Below are 25,856 nucleotides of genomic sequence, written 5' to 3' on the forward strand. Positions count from 1 at the left end.
AGGACAGTGCTGTTCATGGAAGAAAAAAAACATATAGTACCATACAATTTTATAGTATTTACAATTTAGTACGGATCAGAATATTCCTACATTTATACAACATTCATTGACAGTATTTTACAGGCTAACCACATATCATGTATACATATAGTACACAAATATATTAAATATTACAATATTTTTTTTGTACAAAAACAATGTGTTCTTTTATCAAAAGGGAATACATATATCAGATGTATCTTTTCACACCCCATTGGCTACACTCTTTTATGGTCCAATAGAAACAGTCTGCATAGAGGTGGTCCTGCCCTCTCCTGATGTCAGTCAGAATCTTATTGCATTTCCTCTGATATTTCTCTGCTTTCTACAGCTGGTCACATTTCAATTGTGTCCGCCATCTTTTTTCCCCCAAGTGGTTCAGTTCTCAGTCATGCTCAGTATCTGTCACCGTACTCCTCCTCTACCTGTTGCCGGGCTAGCATGGCCTGTATCAGAGCGCTACCGGTGCCTGACGCATCTGGGTGCTGTGAAGAAGCAGGCGCCCGGTAAAACTCGCTCTCCTCCTCTGCTCTAAGCCTGGCCTGCATGAACTGCATCATCGCACTGGACGTTGATGACGCTGGGTGTTCTGAATGAACTGGTGCCCGGTAAAACTCGTCCTCTTCCTGCTCTGACTCCGCCCTCTGCCTGGCCTGCATCACCTGTATCATCGCACTGGGTAATGCGTTTACTGGGTTCTGTGACTGAACTGGCGCCTGGTAAAACTCGTCCTCATTCTGTGACTCCGCCCTTTGCCTGGCTTGCATGGCCTGTATCAGTGCACTGGAGGACGCAGGTGCGGGGTCTGCAGGAAATGGCACACCGCGATAACTGGCTACATCCTGGTCCTCTGCGTATTGTCTGGCTAGCATGGCCTGCATCAAAGCACTGGATGTCGTGGAGACTGAGTGGCCGGAAGGCATGGGCACACCGAAAGAACTGCTGCTGTCGCCATGCTCTTGCTCCAACCGCTGTCGGGCAAGCAGAGCCTGGAGCATGCCAGTGGAGGATTCATTTTCCTGCCTTTTCCTGGCCTGATAGAGAGAAAGGGTCATAGTTCAAGTATGACATTTGAAATAACGAGTTTAGGTATTTATTGTAAGTTAGTCTCAAGGTTAAGTTCGATAGTCTCAAGGTTAAGTTCGATAGTCTCAAGGTTAAGTTCGATAGTCTCAAGGTCATTTCTCTTTGATCCTCTCACCTGTTTTTTCTTTTTCTGTTTGTTCTGCTTGGATTTCTGAAGGGTCTGTAGCTTCTCCAACAAGAATGCCTTGTCCTTCCCTTCCTAATAAAGGGAGTGAGAGAGAGAAAGAGCGAGAGAGCGAGAGTGAGAGTGAGAGAGAACCACAGAGAGAGAGTGAAAGAGAGAGAGAGAACGTTCTAGACAGTCAATACAATTCATAAAAACAGCAAATGAACAACATAAACACTGCACATTCAAATGAAATCAGCTAAATATATTACTCCCGCACTTCAACATCATCATAACGTAGACACAACCACTTCAGACACAACAGCACTGATGGACGAGACACTTCGGACCAGACAGCTCACTAGAACTCACATTAACAATCTGCTGTCTCAGTAGAATGATAAGCAGCTTGCGCCCCTGAGTGATCTGCCTGAAGATGTAAATGAAGACACTGTGGAAAGGAGGTCAGTCAGTGAGATTGTATTACAGTATGTGAAAGGGCAAAGTAGGCACTTAATGTCATAAAGTGCCACTAGATTGTATTTGAAGGCTTGATCCAGTAGACAGCGTTATAAAAGCTGAATGTATTGCTTGATAGGACTTCAGTATACTGCTTCAAGGCAGGTAGCCTAGCGGTTAAGAGCATTGGGCCAGTAAGGTCGCTGGTTTGAATCACGAAGCTGACTAGGTGAAAAACCGGTCGATGTGCCCTTGAGCAAGGCACTTCACCCTAAGTGCTCCTGTAAGTCGCTCTGGATAAGTGTGACTAGCAAAATGTACAAGTCAATCTTTTGACAAACAGCTCAAACGATCAATAATTTCTAGGAATCATGATCAAGTTAAGTTTATGCCTTATATCACATTTTCAAGACACTTTACCGTAAGACTGTGCTTTAAAACTACTTGTTACCTTCATAAACACAACTTTAACCCAACATAACAACCTCAACATGAACAAGGATGAACTCACAGGATGATGAGAGAGACCAGGAAGTAGAATATCTCACTCCTGATGACGTGCTGGTAGATCCAGACAATCCACTGAAACCCATCCACCCCATTCAGATCATCCATCCAGATCTGTATTGCACTGAAGGTGGTGTTGAGGCCCCTGAAGGGCCCACAGTTGTCTGAGGGGGGCAGACTGGGGGAGGGATCAGGGGAGACATGGCAGTTTGAAATGCTTAGGTCAGAGAAAAGGAACCAAAGTCAACCAACTTTCAATCAACCAACTTTCAACACATTTTCAACTTTCTTACTAGAAGGTTTAAGTATAGCGTCATGCTTTTGAATAGCTGTTAATCAAACAGCATGATTCCACGGACTATATCAGCCCCTAAAATGAAACCAAACTGAATCACGTTTATCTCTTGGTTATCAATTAATGACTACAGTTCTTCTGAACAAGTCATATTTATCCAACTAGATGGAATCTGAACCACTCCATATATCTACAGGTGTTTGTTTGGCCTTGCCTTAATCTATGACAGCCTTAACATAACAAAAGTCCCTAGACTAGCCTTGCCCTGACCGCTTATACACCTACGTCCACATGGTATAGGCCACCATGGACAGAGCCCCTACGAAGGAAGGGAAGAAGAGGATAGCGATGAAGATGGTTTGCATCTGAGCCGCCCTGCCGGCTCGCCTGGGGGGCTGGCAGTTCTGGGTCAGGCTGACCTGGAGGACACAAAGTATAGACAGGGCATTACAGAGCTGGAGAGGGAGATAGAGAGAGGAGGAGCCTGTTGACGGTGTCTTGGCAATGGCACGATTTGATGAACAGGTAAACGAACAATGACCTTTGACAATAAGGGAGAACTGAGAGTAACAATTAACCTGCACCTTAACCAGGAATAAAGTAATTATTGATTTGTCAGGGAGGTATTTATTAGTATTTTATTTCACCTTTACTTAACTAGGCAAGTCAGTTAAGAACAAATTCTTATTTACAATGACGGCCTACCAAAAGGCAAAAGGCCTCCTGCGGGGACGAGGGGCTGGGATTAAAAATAAAAATATATATAAATATAGGACAAAACACACATCACAACAAGAGAGACAAAACTACATAAAGAGAGACCTAAGACAACAACAAAGCAAGGCAGCAGCACATGACAACACAACATGGTAGCAACACAACATGGTAGCAGTACAAAACATGGTACAAACATTATTGGGCACAGAACAACAGCACAAAGGGCAAGAAGGTAGAGACAACAATACATCACGCAAAGCAGCCACAACTGTCAGTAAGAGTGTCCATGATCGAGTCTTTGAATGAAGAGATTGCGATAAAACTGTCCAGTTTGAGTGTTTGTTGCAGCTTGTTCCAGTCGCTGGCTGCAGCGAACTGAAAAGAGGAGTGACCCAGGGATGTGTGCGCTTTGGGGACCTTTAACAGGTATCATGTTATTGTACTTGATCAACTAAATCCTCTATTGCAGATACCTTCCACTTGTATTTTTTTTTTTCAGATGAATTGATGAACATGTAATGATTTCCCTGTATATACCACAAGGAAAACATCTATTTTAATTTCCAGGACACTCATATATGTTTCATCATTGTATTGGAAAATCCTAGTGACCATCGCTACCATCTATGAATAGAGCTAATTCTATGCCATTCAACCGTGTCATGAAACATTCAGCACGCTCTTCAGAAGAGAGTAACACGAGCCTGGCCCATTCTGCTATGGCATGGTATCTAGGGCAGTGAGTCAACACCAAGGTTCAGTTTACTGTCACCTGAGTCAGCCATGGTCCTGTGTGGCTCAGTTGGTTGGAGTGATGCGCTAGCAATAACAATTCCTGCAGGGGTCACATTGCCATACTAAAAATGTACTCACTCTCTGTACTATAAAATACTTTTTTCACCATACTGCTTTGGATAAGAAGTGTCTGCTAAGGGGCCTATATTATCTACCATACTGAACAGGTTACCTTCTTTAGTTAGAAGAACCATACTGAACAGGTTACCTTCTTTAGTTAGAAGAACCATACTGAACAGGTTACCTTCTTTAGGTAGAAGAACCATACTGAACAGGTTACCTTCTTTAGGTAGAAGAACCATACTGAACAGGTTACCTTCTTTAGGTAGAAGAACCATACTGAACAGGTTACCTTCTTTAGGTAGAAGAACCATACTGAACAGGTTACCTTCTTTAGTTAGATGAAGAACCATACTGAACAGGTTACCTTCTTTAGGTAGAAGAACCATACTGAACAGGTTACCTTCTTTAGGTAGAAGAACCATACTGAACAGGTTACCTTCTTTAGGTAGAAGAACCATACTGAACAGGTTACCTTCTTTAGGTAGAAGAACCATACTGAACAGGTTACCTTCTTTAGGTAGAAGAACCATACTGAACAGGTTACCTTCTTTAGGTAGAAGAACCATACTGAACAGGTTACCTTCTTTAGGTAGAAGAACCATACTGAACAGGTTGCCTTCTTTAGGTAGAAGAACCATACTGAACAGGTTACCTTCTTTAGGTAGATGAAGAACCATACTGAACAGGTTACCTTCTTTAGGTAGAAGAGGATGAAGAACTTGATTATCTGTATCACTGGGAGGAGGGGAGAGAAGTAGATTCCGATCCTGCAGACAGAAAAACATGCTTATAAGAATTGACCATAGCTCATCCACAGTACTATGTTATGTTTTACTATGAAATTAGATGGAGCTATAGATGAACAGAAGATTAGAGTCGAGGACAGCACAGTTCAGTACAGTAGAGCATATTAGAGCACAGTACATTAGAGTACAGTAGAGTAGAGCACAGTAGAGTCCACTACAGTAGAGTACTGTACAGTAGAGTACATTAGAGCACAGTACAGTAGAGTACATTAGAGCACAGTACAGTAGAGTAGAGTACAGTACAGTAGAGTATAGTACAGTAGAGTCCAGTAGAGTCCACTACAGTAGAGTACTGTACAGTAGAGTACACTAGAGCACAGTAAAGTAGAGTACAATAGAGTCCAGTAGAGTACAGTACAGTAGAGTACAGTACAGTACAGTAGAGCACAGTAAAGTACAATAGAGTACAGTAGAGTACAGTAGAGTCCAGTAGAGTACAGTACAGTAGAGTACAGTGTAATGAAATAACGTCAGTACCATGCCAGGGTCTGTGCATAGATCAGGTCAAGGACATTCCTGGCAACGTCAAACTCTGGAACTCCCAGGCTCTGTATGCACTTAGTCCCAATGACACTGGTGGAGAAAAGAAGAAAGGAGTTACAGAAGAGCATTTTTCAATGAACCCTTATGTGATGCCTCGTTGAACCTTTCCCTCAAAACAGAGAGATGAGTTACACTATAGAATTCTACTGCATACTGTAGCCTTTTTAGCTTTAAGTGAACACGTTATGGGAAAATGTGTTTTGAAAATGCCACTCACTTGCTCAAGAACTCTCCAAAGAAGGATCCTAACATTATGAAGAGGAAGTCCACAATAACCAGTCTGTACAAGGCTTGTCCTACGATGGACTCCCAGCACTAAGACAAACGATTGTAATCACAGTGGTGAATGAACATACAGTACATATATTAGTGACAATCAAAAACCTTTTTGAAAGCATGTATGTGATTTGGCTTAAAAGAACGTACTGAAAATGTATTGGCCACATCCTTCATCCAGTAGTAGCAGAGAATACCCAGAATGGACATCTTGAGAATTACATTTCTAAAAAGGAAAAAGGCATTCAAAACAGCATTCAAAACATCAGTCTTCTAAAACATTGTACAGTATATGACCTTTCTGTTTTTTCCTGATATTTTATTAAGCATATTTAGAATTTAAGCATTACTGTAATATTTCATTCATCCATTGTTTTAAATTGATCATTGAGCAAATAGTTTTGATCAATCGATTTCAATATACAGTACCAGTCAAAAGTTTGGACACACCTACTCATTCCAGGGTTTTTCTTTATTTTTACTATTTTCTACATTGTAGAATAACAGTGAAGACATCAAAACTATGAAATAACACATATGGAATCATGTAGTAACCAAAACAAAAAAAGTGTTAAACAAATCAAAATATATAAAATATATAATAAAGAAAAACCCTTGAATGAGTAGGTGTATCTAAACTTTTGACCAGTAGTGTATGTATTTTTAAATGTGTTTTGTATCCATCTCTAACCTGACTATGATGGCATAGACCTGCATGCGAGGGTTGGAGTAGTGTTCTATCTTTTTGAACAGAGAGTAGAAGAGAGGGACGACCAGATTGATCAGGGACACCACAAAGGGGAGGAGGAGAGTAGCGGCCTCCTCCAAGAGAGAGCCGGAAGCTTTGTCCGCTGACTGCCTTGTCCGCTGGAAAGATACCATAGTAGGTCAGTTTGTCCTGATCTAAGGACAGTTTTGTGTTTCCCTCATCTTAAAAAGAGGATTTGGAGAGGGTGAGCTGTTCCTAGATCAGTGCCTAGAAGCAACCAGCCTGGAGAAAAGATAAGACACTTAAGTCAGGACATAATCAATCACAGCTTTAGCAAGATAAAGTGTCCAGTTTCCATTTGAGATTTACCCCGGTGTTTTACACAAAAGGCTCAGATTTTTCTGTTTCCATCTACGAGTGCCGGCACTGTCACGACTTCCGCCGAAGTCGGTTCCTCTTCTTGTTCGGACGGCGTTCGGCGGTCGACGTCACCGGTCTTCTAGCCATCGCCGATCCACCTTTCATTTTTCCATTTGTTTTGTCTTGTTTTCCCACACACCTGGTTTACATTCCCTCATGATTTGACGTGTATTTAACCCTCTGTTCCCCCCATGTCTGTGTGTGGAATTGTTTGTTGTTTCGTGTATGTGCATGTTAGACTGGTTTGAGCTGGGTTATGTCAACTCGTATTGTGTTTAGTGTTCTTAGTGCCGTGTGTTTTGTTCGCCGAAATAAAAGGCTCCGTTTGCTACCCAAATTCTGCTCTCCTGCGCCTGACTCCCTTACAGCCAGTTACGCATACCTAACAGAGACAGTGGGTCCCTCCAGCACAACGCGAGGACATCCGTCGGGAGTTGGCCTGCAGGGACACCACCCTCACCTTCGACCAGCTGGTGGACCTGTCCATTCGGCTGGATAACCTGCTGACCAACAGAAAACTTTTTCTGAGTTTCCCCCGCATTCTCAGCATAAGGCGCTCGTCGATTCAGGCGCAGCTGGGAATTTTATAGACAGATCATTCGCCCAAAGTTTAGGGATCCCCATTGTTCCAGTGGTTATGCCCTTCCCAGTTCACGCCTTAGACAGTCGACCATTAGGGTCAGGGTTGATTAGGGAGGCCACCGCTCTTCTGGGCATGGTGACGCAGGGGGGTCACAAGGAGAGAATCAGTCTCTTCCTCATTGACTCTCCTGCATTTCCCGTGGTGCTAGGCCTACCCTGGTTAGCCTGTCCTGACCCCACTGTTTCATGGCAATGGAGGGCTCTCACGGGGTGGTCGCGAGAGTGCTCGGGAAGGTGTGTAGGGGTTTCCGTTGGTGCTACTACGGTGGAAAGTCCAGACCAGGTCTCCACCGTGCGCATTCCCCCCGAATATGCTGATTTGGTTCTCGCCTTCTTTTTGCCTCCTGCCTGGTGGCGCCGGTAGTGTGGGAGCTGGACGCGGACATTGAGCAGGCGCTGTGTGCAAAGCCCACTCCCCTCCAGTGTCCAGCCGGGCGTCTGTACGTTCTGTCTGCTGTCCGTGACCGGCTGATCTATTGGGCACACACATCCTGGGATCGGTCGGACGGTGCGCTGTCTGAGTGGGAAGTACTGGTGGCCCACTTTGGCTAATGACGTGAGGGTTTATGTTTCCTCCTACTCGGTGTGCGCCCAGTGTAAGGCTCCTGGGCACCTGCCCAGAGGTAAGTTACAACCCTTACCCGTTCCACAACGGCCTTGGTCGCACCTGTCGGTGGATTTCATTACCGATCTTCCTCCCTCACAGGGTAACACCATGATCCTGGTCGTTGTGGACTGTTTTTCTAAGTCTTGCCATCTCCTCCCTCTGCCCGATCGCCCTACGGCCCTACAGACTGCGGAGGCCTTGTTTACACACGTCTTCCGGCACTACGGGGTGCCTGAGGATATAGTGTCTGATCGGGGTCCCCAGTTCACTTCGAGGGTCTGGAGGGCGTTCATGGAACGTCTGGGGGTCTCGATCAGCCTTACCTCTGGTTTTCACCCCAAGAGTAACAGGCAGGTGGAGAGAGTGAACCAGGATGTGGGTAGGTTTCTGAGGTCTTATTGCCAGGACCGGCCGGGGGAGTGGGCGGCGTTCGTGCACTGGGCAGAGATGGCCCAGAACTCGCTCCGCCACTCCTCCACAAACCTCTCCCCCTTCCAGTGCATACTGGGGTACCAGCCGGTTCTGGCTCCTTGGCATCAGAGTCAGACCGAGGCTCCAGCGGTGGACGACGCGCGGAGGAGACATGAGACGCCGCCTATGTTCACCTTCAGCACGCCGTGCTGCTCCAGAAAGCCAGCGCAGACCGTCACTGCAGTAAGGCCCCAGTGTTCGCACCTGGGGACCGGGTCTGGCTCTCGACCCGAAACCTGCCCCTCCACCTGCCCTGCTGGAAGCTGGGTCCGCGGTTTGTGGGGCCGTTCAAAGTCCTGAGGAGACTGAACGAGGTGTGTTACAGGTTACAGCTCCCCCCCGATTACCGTATTAACCCCTCTAGCGTCACACTCCTGATGGAAACACAATAACACTTGAGCTGACATTAACATAAATCAGTGGTGACACAATGGTGTAGGGTAAGTCTTAGGTGCTCCCGAGTGGCGCAGCGTTATAAGGCACTGCATCTCAGTGCTAGAGACGTCACTACAGGCACCTTGGTTCGAATCCAGGGTGTATCACAACCGGCCGTGATTGGGAGTCCCATAGGGCGGCGCACAATTGGCCCAGCTTCGTCCGTGTTTGGCCGGTGTAGGCCATCATTGTAAATAAGAATTTGTTTTTAACTCACTTGCCTAGTTAAATGAAGGTTAAATGAGAAGAAAAAAAATTATAATAATAATTTGGTGGAAGTGAAGCAATGATGTCCCATTAACACCATTATAAAGACCACACCCTGTACTGCCAGGAAAGTAGTATTGTATTGATGTTATATGATTCAGATATGCTCAGGTACACACAGACGCTATGACACACTTTGAATTACTGTACACAAGGGTATGTCTTATACCATGGTCATCGACACTGGTCCCGGAGCTACACAGTGTGCAGGCATTTGTTTTAGCCCAGCACTAACACCTGATTCAACTAATCACCACCTGGTCTTCATCATACTTAGATGGATCAGGGTCAGCAGATCCCGGGATCATACATTAACAACACAAGCTTTATAAGGAAGCGACGTGTCATCGTGTCACAACGATTATGTAAGGTCTCCCTTGGGAAAGAGTTCTTCTGACCTCAATGGGACTTCCTGGTTATATAAAAGTTAATAAAATGTACCATACCCATGTGTCATATTGACACAGGAAGTAGACACTGGCACCACAGCCCAAGGCCATGCCTGTGGAGAGGAGCCAGGTACCCAGGAAGACCCCGTAGTGCTTCAGCCTCTCTGTCAGAGGTAGCAGGGCCACCTGGACCTTTTCTGATAAGGACTCCTGGAGGGGAATGGAAACATTATTTCAAAGTTATTTCACAGTTGGTTATCTGAGAGAGATCCTATTTGGGCCCCCTAACAAATCAGAGTGCAGAGTATTCTATGTATGGAAGAGCAGATAAGTACTGATAAGTAATGTGGGATTTGTTCAGCGATATTACATTCTTTCTTGTAACAAAGCTACAGTTATGATATGGCCATGAGGTCAACAAAGCTACAGTAATGATATGGCCATGAGGTCAACAAAGCTACAGTAATTATATGGCCATGAGGTCAACAAAGCTACAGTAATGATATGGCCATGAGGTCAACAAAGCTACAGTAATGATATGGCCATGAGGTCAACAAAGCTACAGTAATGATATGGCCATGAGGTCAACAAAGCTACAGTAATTCTATGGCCATGAGGTCAACAAAGCTACAGTAATGATATGGCCATGAGGTCAACAAAGCTACAGTAATGATATGGCCATGAGGTCAACAAAGCTACAGTAATTCTATGGCCATGAGGTCAACAAAGCTACAGTAATGATATGGCCATGAGGTCAACAAAGCTACAGTAATGAGATGGACATGAGGTCAACAAAGCTACCGTAATAGTTTATCAAAAACAGTGACATTAGTCACTTGTAAAAGCCTGATAACTGGCCAGCTCACACAAGATTTGGTTCTGGTTTCCGAGATTACAGTGAAAGTGACCTTGAGTTGGATGCGCAGATTGTTCTTGCGCTGTCGTACGGCTCTCTCGTTAGTCACACTGAAGTCCCAGCTACACAGGAGCTGCCAGGCTCCACCCAAGCCTGAGTCTGCAAGGACATACTTCTTCCTGAACGAGCTGGCCATGCTGCAGAGAGAGAGGGGGGAGGTCAACAATCCACAAAAGTGGAGACAAATTTGACCCCAATAACTACCGTGGGATATGAGTCAACAGCAACCTTGGGAAAATCATCTGCATTATGATTAACAGCAGACTCGTACATTTCCTCAGTGAAAACAATGTACTGAGCAAATGTCAAATTGGCTTTTTATGAAATTATCGGACAACAGTGTAAGGATCTGGGTGTAGCTGGTGCAGAGGAGTCAGGCGCAGGACAGCAGAGATGAGTAACAAAAGGAACTTTACTCAAAATATCCAAATACATGAAGTCATACCAAGCCCACAAACATCAGACCGAACTTACAAAAAACAATCACGCACAAAAACCATGGGGAAAACAGGGTTAAATAACGAACATGTAATTGGGGAATTGAAACCAGGTGTGTAAAACAAAGACATAACAAATGGAAAATGAAAAGTGCATCGGCAATGGCTAGAAGGCCGGTGACGTCGACCGCTGAAGGTCGCCCGAACAAGAAGAGGGACCGACTTCGGCGGAAGTCGTGACAGACAGACCACGTATTCACCCTGCACACCCTAACTGACAAACAAACAAACCAAAACAAAGGCAAAGTCTTCTCATGCTTTGTTGATTGAAAAAAAGCCTTTGACTCAATGTGGCATGAGGGTCTGCTACACAAATTGATGGAAAGTGGTGTTGGGGAAAAACATACGACATTATAAAATCCATGTACACAAACAGTGTGTGCGTTAAACTTGGTAAAAAACACACATTTCTTTCCACAGGGCTGTGGGGTGAGACAGGGATGCAGCTTAAGCCCCACCCTCTTCAACATATATATCAATGAATTGGCAAGGGCACTAGAACAGTCCGCAACACCCGGCCTCACACTACTAGAATCTAAAGTAAAATGTCTACTGTTTGCTGATGGTCTGGTGCTTCTGTCACCAACCAAGGAGGGCCTTCAGCAGCACCTAGATCTTCTGCACAGATTCAGCTAGACCTTGGCCCTGACAGTAAATCTCAATAACACCAAAATAATGGTGTCCAAAAAAGGGACCACAAATACAAATTCCATCTAGACACCGTTGCCCTAGAGCACACAATAATGCATGCAGAGCAGAATTAGGCCAATACTCTCTAATTATCCAAATCCAGAAAAGAGCTGTTAAATTCTACAACCACCTAAAAGGAAGCAATTCCCAAACCTTCCATAACAAAGCCATCACCTACAGAGAGATGAAACTGGAGAAGAGTCCCCTATGCAAGCTGGTCCTGGGGCTCTGTTCACAAACACAAACAGACCCCACAGAGCCCCAGGACATCAACACAATTAGACCCAACCAAATCATGAGAAAACAAAAAGAAAATTACTTGACACATTGGAAAAAATTAAAACAGAGCAAACTAGAATGCTATATGGCCCTAAACAGAGAGTACACAGTGGCAGAATACCTGACCACTGTGACTGACCCAAACTTAAGGACAGCTTTGACTATGTACAGACTCAGTGAACATGGCCTTGTTATTGAGAAAGGCCGCTGTAGGCAGACCTGGCTCTCAAGAGAAGACAGGCTATGTGCACACTGCCCACAAAATGAAGTGGAAATTGAGCTGCACTTCCATCCTCTGCCAAATGTATGACCATACTAGAGACACATATTTCCCTCAGATTACACAGATCCACAAAGAATTCAAAAACAAACCCAATTTTATTAAACTCCCATATCTACTGGGTGAAATACCACAGTGTGCCATCACAACAGCAAGATTTGTGACCTGTTGCCACAAGAAAAGGGCAACCAGTGAAGAACAAACACCATTGTAAATACAACCCATATTTATTTTCCCTTTTGTACTTTAACATCGCTACAACACTGTATATAGACATAATGACATTTGAAATGTCTTTATTCTTTTGGAACTTATGTGTTAATTTGTATTGCTTATTTCACTTTTGTTTATTATCTATTTCACTTGCTTTGGCAATGTTAACGTGTTTCCCATGCCGATAATGCCCTTGAATTTGGAGCGAGGGCGAGAGAGAGAAAGAAAGACAGACAGAAAGATAGAGAGAGAGACTGATCACCTCAATCCACAAAGTGGAGACAAATTTGACCCCAATAACTACCGTGGGATATGTGTCAACAGCAACCTTGGGGAAATCCTCTGCATTATCATTAACAGCAGACTTGTACATTTGTAAATACAACCCATATTTTATTTATGTTTCTTTATTTTATTTTTTGTACTTTAACCATTTGCACATCGTTACAACACTGTATATATATAATATGACATTTGTGATGTCTTTATTCTTTTGGAACTTCTGTGAGTGTAATGTTTACTGTTCATTTTTATTGATTATTTCACTTTTGTTTATTATCTGTTTCACTTGCTTTGGCAATGTTAACACGTTTCCCATGCCAATAAAGCCCCTGTCATAAGTGTCGTAAGGGACAGACCAAGGCGCAGCAGGTATAGTGCTCATCTTTCTTTATTTAGAGAGAACACTCAAACAAAATAAACAAACGACAAAACAGTTCAGTAAGGCACATAGGCTATACAGAAAACAACCACCCACAAACCCAAAGGAAAAAAGGGCTGCCTATGTATGGCTTCCAATCAGAGACAACGAAAGACACCTGCCTCTGATTGGAAACCATACTCGGCCACACAAGGAAAATGAACCTAGAAAATGAAAACTAGAACAAATCCCCTCTAAATAAACCAACCCCAAAACACACAAAAACAACACCCCCTGCCACGACCTGACCATACTACAATGACAAATGACCCCTTTACTGGTCAGGACGTGACAGCCCCTTGAATTGAATTGAGAGAGACAGAGAGAAAGAGAGATAACAGAGGTCACTTTATTGCACTATTACAACATTAAGGAAAGGTTAAATAAATATCATGAAGGTATGATGTGAATGTCATGGCATTGCTGATTTGATTGACATCATAAATGTGAGATCAACTGGCTTTGATAAAATATGTACTGGCACTTGAAACCAATGAAGAAGCACATGGAAACAAAACCATGCACGACATAAATGACAGTCCAAAGCAGAGTTAATAGTGGTCAATACAATGTTACTGTTACATGATCACTGTGGACTATGCTGTGCAGTCCCATCCCATACTGACCTGTAGATGAGGGCGGCTCCACACAACACCATGTAGGCTGTTATGGTGAAGAAGTAGGCCAGCTGCATGTTGTACTCAGGCCAGCCCCCTGTTCCTTGTGTTTTATTACTGTAGCCACCATAATACATCACTGTGTGGCTGAAATAACCCTGTGGGGAAAATAGATGCATCAAAACAAATAAAAAATTACCACACAGTAACTGTTCACACTATGCTGACTTTACAGTACGGGGTGTAGTATAACCAATATTTTGATCAAATTAGTAGCGTATGCTGCTATGGAATGATTCATTCAAAAGCCTCTACTAGAAGTAGCGTGAATAGTAAACAACAACAAACCGCTCCGGTCAGTATCTCTAGGCCTTTGAAGCTGACCCCAGTGGGGATGTCTGGTGTGGGGTGATAGATGAGCTGGGGGATGGTGATGAAACCAAAGTTGACCAGGAAGGAGAAGATGTTGAACATCAGCAGCCATTTTAGGAACTTGAAGTAGGAGAGGACCCCCGTGCCAAATTTACCCCCGACCTCCTTCATGGTACCCCGCCACAGTTCCAGGGTCTGCCTGGCTAAAGTCATGTTAGCACCGCACCTGCGGAACGCCTGAGGGGGAAGACTGGTCTGAGAACAGTGGTGGAGGTCTTGTATGTCACAAATGCACTGTCATAGATTTCATAGCACAGCTGTCATAGAATAGGTGTAAATGTAAATAGAGGATGTGGATGATGGAACAGTAATAATGTTCAATGTAAGTAGAAAGTTATTGTATTGTAGCCTGCATGGTGGCAGTCTGTTTCTGCTTTTGTCAATGTTCAAGTGTCGCTGAATGCAGGGACAGAATGTCACCCTGGCAAATTGTATTGCTCATAAAAGGCATAATGATTTAGTGATAGCCAACCACAGGAAGTGTTGCACTTTGCCATAGTCTAATAGGGCACTGTGTGTGCAGTACAAGGACACACAGGAAGTAAAGTTGGGCATCAGGACAGGAGGGCACACAGAGAGACACAAAGATGTCAGAGAGTCAAACTGCTCACCAGTGAGACAGTCGTCGAGCAGTCTGAAAAGCAGTTCAGTTGCCGGGACTTTTTGAATGATTTCAATGCCAACACTTGGCCCCTGGGAGATATGAGATCAAACAAACATAAAGATTACAGTCTGATAGTTATGTAGCGTATGATAATAACATACGCGCATTACAGCGTTATCTCTTCATAAAATATATGACCTGTCAAAAGTTGCACAGTGCTCTTGGCTGGCTGTGTGGTTGTAAACTTTGGACTTGGCCGATGCGATGCGCTTATGGTAAACACTTCTTCCTTACCCGCGTACCGCAAGAAGGTGTGTATGTGTGTTTGTGTCTGTGTGTGCGACTATTCCCCCCAATGATCTCACACTGCAAGCCTACATAACTGCACACTCAATGACCTACCTACCCTTGTACATAGTACTTATTTTACTACCCCTGGTCATAAGTTAAACGTTCCACGGTAAAAGTGTAAGAAAACAGGCACCTTTTGACCTATGACGGTGACATGACAACTATACCTGATGTGTTTCTTGTCATCAAAGCTCATAGGGAGGTCTCGGATGGCCTTGATTCTGTCCCTCGTTGACATGGCAACCAGCTCTTTGACCAAGTGCTGTTCCTCTGTTGGACAAAGACATGATAAGACAGATCTGTGAGGTTTATTAATCATAGTATGCCTTTAAATCGGAGTTGTAATATAATAATATGAATATAATCATATATGAGTTAAATCGTTGTGATTTAAGTATAAGAAGTGACGGAGGGTTATGACTGAGTTATAAAGTTAGTATATAGTGACTTCTTTTACTTCAATCAGTGTATCAAGAATATGACTAGGATAACATTGTCCTGAACCGATTGAAATGAGAAACATCATATTTCTACCGGGAGAATGGACAGGCATTCTCAACAGGAATACAATTCTAGAAACTCCATTTCTATGGATGTGCCGTAGGCTCTCCTTTCTTCATCCCTCACCATTTTCCATCTCATTCCTGATGTCGTCCTCAGAAAGGCCCAGATTGCCCAGAGCAGCCTCTCCTACAGGGAATAGACTCATCTTCCTCGACCCCCTGAACCTCATCGAAACATGACCTGGGAGACACAAGGACATCTAATTAAACACAGCTTACAGCCTAGCTATTACTGAGGAATTATGAGCTTAATAATGTGTGTTGAACAAATAGAAAGTCATCCATCATAGGCTTACTATCAGCACTAACAATACGGAGGATATGTTAAGCTAATAGAAAGTACTACACATTCTATTTATTAGTTTCAGATCATGTCCACCCATTGACTGTCACGTTCGTTATAATAATGATCGGACCAAGGCGCAGCGTGAGTAGCGTTCCACATAATTTATTAGAAAGTGAAACTTTAGAAAAATACAAAACAAATAAAGAATAAACGAACCGTGACTACAATGAAGCTACACATAAACAATATCCCATAACCCCCAAGTGAAAAACAAGCTACTTATTAAGGATGATCCCCAATTAGAGACAACAATTTTACCAGCTGCCTCTAATTGGGAATCATACCAAATCAACCAAACATAGAAAAACTAAACTAGAACCCCACATAGAAAATAATAACTAGACAAACCCCCCAGTCACGCCCTGATCTACTCTAACATAGAAAATAAGAGCTTTCAATGGTCAGAACGTGACATTGACTTGGCAAACATAATTCATTCCCATAATTCCAGTGCAAACAAGTGAACTTACAAAGAACGACATGCACATACAACTTACAATATATCACGCACTGACATGGGCCTTGATTGCACAAGGAAGTGGTTTCAGGTGGCTTGAAAGGGGAGACCCCCCAATCACATTGCATGTGTGTGTCGTGAGTCAATATTTATAATGTGTAAATAAGCGTTAGCTGCAGATGATCAACTTTGATTAAACCAAATCAAATAGAGGTGGCTAAAAAAAGGTTTCCAAAAGATTGTCCCCATAACAGAACCCTTCTTGGTTCCAGGTAGAACCATTTTTGGTTGCAGGTAGAACCCTTTGGGTTCCATGTATAACCTGAAACCAAAAGGGTTATTTGTGGAACCAATAAGGGTTCTTCAAAGGGTTCTCCTATATGCAAAGGGTTCTCCTATGGGGACAGCCAAATAACCCTTTTAGGTTCTAGATAGCATATTTTTTTCTAAGAGTGTACTATATTTCACATCCTTTTGACAAACACAGTAGCATGACTAGCTGACAATGAAAGAAGATGAATGTGCAAGTAGAGGTACTGGGGTGCAAAGGAGCAAAAAATAAATAACAATATGGGGATGAGGTAGTTGGGTGGGCTACTTACAGATGAGCTATGTACAGGTGCAATGATCGGTAAGCTGCTCTGACAGCTGATGCTTAAAGTTAGTGAGGGAGATATAAGACTCCAGCTTCAGTGATTTTTGCAATTGTTCCAGTCACTGGCAGCAGAGAACTGGAAGGAAAGGTGGCCAAACAGGAGTTGCTATGGGGATGACCATAGCAAACACCTAATCATCAGTCCTCGTGATGAGACCGTATTACCTGGATTGTGTTCATTAGTCAACAAATGGAAGAAAACAGACTGAAACAGGGAGGGACTACCTGGACTTGTCCAAAAATAAATGCTCATTGTAACGTTTCGTTGTAAAACGTTTTGCTACGTTTTGCCCTAATCAATACAGCCCTGTAAACTGTTAGCACAACAGTTTCCCGGGATGGTATTTTTCTGCCAACTTCCTTGTGCTGCCTTTTTACCTTTGGGTAATGTTTTATTAGACATTGGATCGTCAAATCATCCTCTGAATGATCTGACCCTTTTTTTCAATTTTCGCCTAAAATGACATACCCAAATCTAACTGCCTGTAGGAAGGATAGTGCAACAGCTAACCTCAAAGGTTCTTATGATCAAAGGGACCAACTGAAAGCTAAAGAAGTAAAGTAAGGACGTAAATAGAAAGTAATCTACTGTATGTGCTTTCGAAGTGGTTTGAACAGTACCTGAAGTTGCAGATGGAAGTCGTACAGGAGGCGTTGTGTCATAATGCGTTGCCTGGTCGATCTGGTACCCGCTGTGATCTGAACATCATGGAGAACAGAACACTAGATTAATGAATTGCATCCACCTAATTTTCGAACGTTGCTATGGGCAAACAACGGAAGTGATGGATTCGATTTCCGCTTTACTTAGCTAGTGCAGCGTGCATGTGGCAAATTTGCTAGAGTCAATTATTTGAAGGAGTCAATTTGTAGAGTATGAAAGTCAAGTAAACAAGTGTAAGTGTAATTGTATATGTATTTCATTCAAGTTCTCAAACATTAGCTAGACCTACTAGTAGTTATGTTGTGATAATTACGTGAATTGTGTTGTGTGTGAGATAAGGTCCTCCACAAAACCAATAACTATAACACTAACTATAATGATAAACTATCGACTACATAACTATAAAACATTGGTGAGCATCCACACTAGAGGAAAGTTTATCGTTTATTGTTCTGTAGTCCTGCACCTGTCAATCAACTGATCAACGCATTCTACTGCACACTGCCTATTAATAAGGTGGTAACACAAGACCATTCATGAGGTCTCTAACACACAGATACTGGTTCAGACCAGTGCTTTCAGGATGTGTCCATTGTCATAGTGATAACTGCAAATAATACTTCAATGTACATCTAGGCCAAATGAAAAATAATATAGTAACTCGTATTTAAATGTGGCAATTGAACAACAAACGCCGAGCCTGCACATATTTTATAGCATCTCATTGCCTCGTTGCTCAAGTGGTTTGCAAGTGATTTCCATTTTTCTAATGGTTGTCAATTCCTTTGGGTCTTATTTTTCACTGTGCTCATCTAGGCTATGTCCTGTACAACTATTTGCAATGCATCAGTGCAACAATGTTATAATCATAACAGACCAAACGTGATCAATCACACAAACACACGTTCTCTCCTCAATTTTCCCCGAAATGGATTTTCTATGCTGTAGGCCTGTTTTACATTCAGCAATTAGTAAAAGCAAGCCTGCTTCTTTCCCTGAATAGGCTATTAGGCTTTGTAAAAAAAAAGTATAAAAATAAATATCCTATAGCTTTTGTAGCCTATAGCTTTCCTGGGATTTCACCAGAAGAGGAATCGCCTATTGCAGAGAGGCTTGTTATAGCCTGTTACGGACGGGAACAGCTGGAAAAGAGAGGCTAGTGATGTGTAGCTGAAGTAAGAACCTAAATATTAGCTAGTTATTAGGCCATGCATTAGCAAAATATTAGCGTTATAGTCTACATGTTTACCTGTCAAAGTCTGTTACAAGATTATGAAATGGCAAATCTGCAGTACTGCGCTCTGTGGTTCACCGGCACGCAAAGTTCCATTATTGATCAGGCATAGGACTACGTTTTTAGACAATACATGATTGTACCTGGGCTACAACAACACAGTGCAACGAGGAATGTATTATTGTTATGAAGTGAGTACACAATTATTGTCCATAGGCTGTAAACTGCAGTGATGTAGGCTCATTTGAATAACCGCTCAAACGTCCTGTTTTGTTTGATTCCGAAGTAACCGCATAGGCCTACAGCCCATATCAAATCAAATCAAATGTATTGTAACGACCCGGTATTGTGTTCTGTGTTTGTGGGTGTGTTATGGTTCTCATGGCTACTAGCAGGGGTTAAATATGTCAGGACAGAGGGAAAGGTTGGGGGGTTATGATGGGTAATCCCGCGGGATTTGGAAATGCATAAATAGGGATTACTGTCTCATCTTTCTTTCTTTCTGTTCGGGGCCTTGATCTGTTCCTATGGGGGTGACCCTTAACTCGACATGGTATAATTGTGTACGTTCGGCATTTAGCGGCGTGGGCTGTGGCCTGAACAATAGCCCAGTTTAGGAATAAACCTGTGTTCTGACCTGCACACCTAGAGTCCGTCTCTTTTCCTTTTATGACCCAGCCGGGTCATTACAGTATTTATATAGCCCTTCTTACATCAGCTGATATCACAAAGGGCTGTACAGAAACCCAGCCTAAAACCCCAAACAGCAAGCAATGCAGGTGTATAAGCACGGTGGCTAGGAAAAACTCCCTAGAAAGGCCAAAACCTAGGAAGAAACCTAGAGAGGAACCAGGCTATGAGGGGTGGCCAGTCCTCTTCTGGCTGTGCCGGGTGGATATTATAACAGCACATGGCCTAGATGTTCAAATGTTCATAAATGACCAGCATTGTCAAATAATAATAATCATAGTAGTTGTCGAGGGTGCAACAAGTCAGTAACACAAGAATAAGTGTCAGTTGGCTTTTTCATAGCCGATCTTTGAGAGTATCTCTACCGCTCCTGCTGTCTCTAGAGAGTTGAAAACAGCAGGTCTGGGACAGGTAGCACGTCCGGTGAATAGGTCAGGGTTCCAGCAGGTCTGGGACAACAGGTCTGGGACAGGTAGCACGTCCGGTGAACGCAAAGTTCCATTATTGATCAGGCATAGGACTACGTTTTTAGACAATACATGATTGTACCTGGGCTACAACAACACAGTGCAACGAGGAATGTATTATTGTTATGAAGTGAGTACACAATTATTGTCCATAGGCTGTAAACTGCAGTGATGTAGGCTCATTTGAATAACCGCTCAAACGTCCTGTTTTGTTTGATTCCGAAGTAACCGCATAGGCCTACAGCCCATATCAAATCAAATCAAATGTATTGTAACGACCCGGTATTGTGTTCTGTGTTTGTGGGTGTGTTATGGTTCTCATGGCTACTAGCAGGGGTTAAATATGTCAGGACAGAGGGAAAGGTTGGGGGGTTATGATGGGTAATCCCGCGGGATTTGGAAATGCATAAATAGGGATTACTGTCTCATCTTTCTTTCTTTCTGTTCGGGGCCTTGATCTGTTCCTATGGGGGTGACCCTTAACTCGACATGGTATAATTGTGTACGTTCGGCATTTAGCGGCGTGGGCTGTGGCCTGAACAATAGCCCAGTTTAGGAATAAACCTGTGTTCTGACCTGCACACCTAGAGTCCGTCTCTTTTCCTTTTATGACCCAGCCGGGTCATTACAGTATTTATATAGCCCTTCTTACATCAGCTGATATCACAAAGGGCTGTACAGAAACCCAGCCTAAAACCCCAAACAGCAAGCAATGCAGGTGTATAAGCACGGTGGCTAGGAAAAACTCCCTAGAAAGGCCAAAACCTAGGAAGAAACCTAGAGAGGAACCAGGCTATGAGGGGTGGCCAGTCCTCTTCTGGCTGTGCCGGGTGGATATTATAACAGCACATGGCCTAGATGTTCAAATGTTCATAAATGACCAGCATTGTCAAATAATAATAATCATAGTAGTTGTCGAGGGTGCAACAAGTCAGTAACACAAGAATAAGTGTCAGTTGGCTTTTTCATAGCCGATCTTTGAGAGTATCTCTACCGCTCCTGCTGTCTCTAGAGAGTTGAAAACAGCAGGTCTGGGACAGGTAGCACGTCCGGTGAATAGGTCAGGGTTCCAGCAGGTCTGGGACAACAGGTCTGGGACAGGTAGCACGTCCGGTGAACAGGTCAGGGTTCCATAGCTGCAGGCAGAACAGTTGGAACTGGAGCAGCAGCACGGCCAGGTGAACTGGGGACAGCAAGGAGTCATCAAGCCAGGTAGTCCTGAGGCATGGTCCTAGGGCTTTTATTTTTGTCCCATAGGCTTGATTATGCAACCATTTGGATCAGTTCAGGTCTGTTCTCGACAGTTTAGAAGCACAAGAAAGGTACATTAGGGTGTATTTTGTCAGGATGTAGCCCGGTGTTAAGATAGGCAGGCTACTATAGGAAAATATGGGCTTCTCCTTTCCAACTCCCAGCTCTTAATGCTGTAGCCTATTTTACATTCAGCAAGCAAGTGCACGCGTGCATCTATCCTCCAATAGGCTGTTAGTAGGCTAAAGAAGAAAGGTCAAAATAAGAAACCAAAAAACTTTTGTACTCTGTCTTTTCCTGGGACTCCTCAAGATGTAAGAGGAATAGCTGTCAGTAGAGAGGCCAGGTGCGTAATTGCACAACAGAACAAAGACAGACAGGCTCGAGATGTAGCCTATAGCCTAAGTAGAAGTGTATGCATATTAGACCATAATTTATAAGCTCAATGTTAGGCTTGATACTGTAGTGAATATATCCAGTCAATTTACACAGCAAAATAAAAAAAGTGAATCAGATAACGAAATCATAGGTGGCTCTACACAATGTGCGCTCCCGAGGCTGCGCTGATGGCGCTCCCTCCCAGTCCCCAGGTTTGCAGCTGGAAAAGCTACCATATGTTTAAGTTTTTTAGGGACAATAAATGTATCCTACCTAGGCTACCACAACACAATGTAATGAAGAATGTTATTATTGTTTTCAAGTGAGTACAAAACTGTAGTCTAGCCTGTAAACTGCAGTGAATAGCCTGTGCCATTTGTTAAAACGCTCAAAAGCCTAGCGTTTTGAATACATCCCGGTAATCATTTCGAAATAACTGCATCTAGCCTGCCTGATTGGGAAACCATTTGAATCAGTTATGTTTTTTTTCTCTGCAGTTTAGTCTACAAGGTCCAGGCACATAAGGCAAGTTATATGTTGTATTTTGTCAGGATGTTTCGCTATCAGAAACATGCCAATTGCAAGGATTTTTAGTGGAGCACATATGAATTATGATAAAGCATGAGCGCGGAGGAAGTTGTATCACAAGATGTTGGTCCTCCCCTTAATTGGGGAGGACGGGTTCATGGTACTGGCTGGAGAGGAATTAGTGGAATGGTATTAAATACATCAACACATGGTTTAATGCCATTCCAATCGCTCCATTCCAGCCATTATCATGAACCATCCTCCCCTCAGCAGCCTCCACTGATGTTGTATCAATAGTTTGAGCGTTTGGCTTCCGTGTTTTAAAAGCGTTCGAAAAGTAGGTGGATATGGTACCTATAACAACATTGAAAACACAAAGAATTAACCAAACAGAAGGCAGGACGTAATAGAAGAAATTCAAAGTCACTTAGCAACACAGAACCTGAAAACCAGCCACACTGAAATACTACTCCATTCCCAACCTGGACTCAGGGGTAGACTTAACATAGTAAAGTAAATCCAAACCCTCCTATTAGTACGCTAGGCTTGGGGTTAGGGGTTAAGGTTAGGGTTAAGGTCAGGGTTAAGGTTAGAGTTAGGTTAAAGGATTAAAGGGTTTGGCAATGAGGCCCTTCATCTACGTCCCCAGAGTAGGATGAACTCATAGATACCATTTTTATGTCTCTACGTGCAGTCTGAAGGAAGTTGCTAACTAGCACTAGCAGAATTGCTAACTAGCGTAAGCGCTATTGCTACTAAGCATTGGCTTGCGAAATTACCTCAAGCTTCCTTCATACTGGACTTATGTAAACATACCAAACGTAACATATCATACTAATTTGAGTGTCACAGATATATATTTACTATGTTACTTCTAGTCTATGCGACCAGGCTGCCATTCCAACAAAATCATGGCCATACTATCCTCTCAGAACCCGGAACCAAATCTTGGGAGGAGAGACTACCCTTACTACAGCACAAGGGATCATATTTCTCTGATCTGTTTACAATACAATCTTCCATCAGAAAATGTGTGTACTGTCATTACATCGGTGTGTGGCTGTACATTACTTGTTTCTATTGTCTAATTAATCAATTAAATCAAACATCGACTTACTGAGGTCATGCTGCTGCCATCGTGGGCTCTCCGACCGGGGAGGAAGGAGACCCATGGGAATGCTGTCTCTGCCCCTCCAGCTCCCCTCCTGCCACCCGCCCCAGGGCACTCTCTCCTGGGCATCGTCGTAGCTGGACTGGACCCCTCCTGGGAGCTGCTGGAGGTCAGACCTGCCTCTCTGCCCCCCGGCTCCATCATCCCTGGGGTAGGGGTTACCATGTGGGTTACTGTGATGGGATTGGGATTTCCTGGAAGGACTTTGGAGAGAAGGACAGAGGAGATAACATTACTAGTGTGTTGTTGTATAAACCCTGCATCAGTCAGTCCAACGCCTTAATCATTACACTCATAAGGTTGCTGATGGTGTTCTAAGAATCATGCTACAATATTATTCTAGACATATGACATCTGTCATAGACAATAATGGGTTTTTTTCTGAGGCGCTATAAAGTGAGTCTCTTATAAGAAATACCATTACTTTGGTCACACCACTGAAGGTTCATGACCGTCTCTAGTACTTAGCACAACATTAACTTAAAATGACAACAATCTCCTACTGTAACACAACCTTCAACACACAGAGGAGGAGAATTGGACCACTTTGACAGTATTCATTTTAGGGATAGCTTCCTGCTACAATATGTGATGGCACTGGCATTATACAAAATCTGACACCAATTGAGAGATTAGAGATGATGTGACCAAGCACAATGATGGTTTACATTTAAATATACAGAACAAACAAAAGATCCTCTCAAAATTATTTTCTAATACTGGACCATTATGTTTTACTTCACTTCTCATATTTGTGTTATTTGTGCCCTCTCCCCCAAAACATTTTTAAGAGCTGTCCGTCAACATTTCATTCAGGCCCTCTACCCATTACCCAGTTAAAGCAGAATTATAACAAACATCCAAACAACACAATCGTACAAGTTGACACACATACCTCCTATCTATCTCCAGGGTGTCACTGTCATGATAGGCAGGGTTGTTATATTCTCCAGTGTTGTTGTAGTGCGACATAGGGATCCTTGGCTTGATCTTCTTCTATAGTGGTTAACCCGGAGGTGATTTCGGTCCGTCCCCCTCTTCTTTAGTTCCCTGGAGGTCTGAAAGGTCCTCCTACTGTATTCTCAGTAAAACAATTAGTGAGAATCAGCTTGCCATTACATAAAATGAGAACTGGAAATGAGTCATAAACGTGCCACTAGCAACAAGACCCCCGTGGGTATAAAGAAGGGGCAAATACAAGACTTCTGAGATCATACCTCGATGCTATTCCCATCTTCCTTTCACAAATAAAGCTGTGCTATCTAATACACATCACATGTTTTGGATTGAATGGCTGTCTTCAGTCAGTTATTTAACTCCCCTGTCCTATCCCTGTGTATATCATTACTTATTAACACAGGGATATTGTTTCTGTCTTGCCATGGTCTGTGCCTCAGTGCTGCCCTATGGCAGTAAAGTAGGCAAAGTAGAAGTAACACATTTCCAGAGCAACAAAGTCTGGAAAGAGATCTGACTAACAAATATGTTGACATGGTAGTTTATTGTGGGAAAAACACGTAGAAGTCATATGTGACAGTGAATCTGTGTTGTCAAATTAAGAGAAATATAACCATGTTCCAAATAATAATAGTATACATTGCTGTTGGATAAAGTAACAATTTAAACCTGTTGTATCAAACAATTGTTTAAAAGAATAAATCCACAGAGTGTAATTACCTGGTTAATGTGCTGCTTATTCAGGCAATAGATGTTGCAGTCCGAGGCTGCATCCTTTTTCCTTATAATCCAGGTTTGAAGTGTCAACTCTGGTAGCTAGAGTGCAGCTCTGAGATATCTACCTTTGTTGAACTTTATCACTGTGTGTCTGTCAGACTACCCGGAACTGTGCACTTGAAATAAAGGTAAAAGTCCGGGGGTTCTGAATGCCGTACGCAAATCGAATAGGCTGCTATGGTTGGCATAATGACAAGTATTTCCAAATGATTCCCATAGGACGTGAAAATTAATTGGCATAATAAGATATGTGACGGCCAAGGGCTCAACTGTGTTATTACGAATGACTGCATGTGCAGTGTGCAATAGGATAGGGAATTGCAATGAAGAGCCATAATGATTAACTTTTGTCTTCGACTCTCTATTTAAAACACAATGTCAAACAAAATGTTGAATTATGTGAATAACAGCATAATAACCAGTTTTATTGTTATTTGGACATTTTTATCATTTCAAATTCAAATAATATTAGCCCATTTTAAGCGTTAATAATAATTGATGCTCCAT

General features: G+C 43.0%; 1 protein-coding gene across 1 annotated transcript; it reads right to left on the bottom strand.

Moving 5' to 3' along the window:
• Positions 1-34: 34 nt before the first annotated feature.
• On the bottom strand, positions 35-25,642 carry LOC115147272 (transmembrane channel-like protein 5). Its single transcript, XM_029689421.1, has 21 exons — positions 25,293-25,642; positions 24,511-24,689; positions 23,562-23,818; positions 17,854-17,931; positions 15,839-15,955; positions 15,379-15,481; positions 14,868-14,949; positions 14,173-14,433; positions 13,834-13,982; positions 10,541-10,685; positions 9,690-9,842; positions 6,384-6,559; positions 5,843-5,918; positions 5,634-5,731; positions 5,351-5,446; positions 4,759-4,834; positions 2,778-2,911; positions 2,202-2,375; positions 1,604-1,682; positions 1,241-1,324; positions 35-1,073 (listed from the first exon to the last, which is right to left on the bottom strand). The coding sequence occupies exons 2-21, from the start codon at positions 24,585-24,587 to the stop codon at positions 435-437; spliced, it is 3,054 nt and encodes a 1,017-aa protein (XP_029545281.1). The 5' UTR covers positions 24,588-24,689; positions 25,293-25,642; the 3' UTR covers positions 35-434.
• Positions 25,643-25,856: the final 214 nt, after the last annotated feature.

This window comes from Salmo trutta, chromosome 14 (genome assembly GCF_901001165.1).
Source record: "Salmo trutta chromosome 14, fSalTru1.1, whole genome shotgun sequence".
Lineage (NCBI taxonomy): Eukaryota > Metazoa > Chordata > Actinopteri > Salmoniformes > Salmonidae > Salmo > Salmo trutta.

Excerpts from the sequence above, each read along its gene's own strand:
- LOC115147272 (XM_029689421.1), bottom strand. The coding sequence starts at position 24,587 with ATGTCGCACTACAACAACACTGGAGAATATAACAACCCTGCCTATCAT. Across the intron at positions 10,686-13,833 it reads GGAGCCGCCCTCATCTACAG|CATGGCCAGCTCGTTCAGGA; the intron begins GTCAGTATGGGA and ends CTCTCTCTGCAG. Across the intron at positions 5,732-5,842 it reads ATGTGGCCAATACATTTTCA|TGCTGGGAGTCCATCGTAGG; the intron begins GTACGTTCTTTT and ends CGTTTGTCTTAG.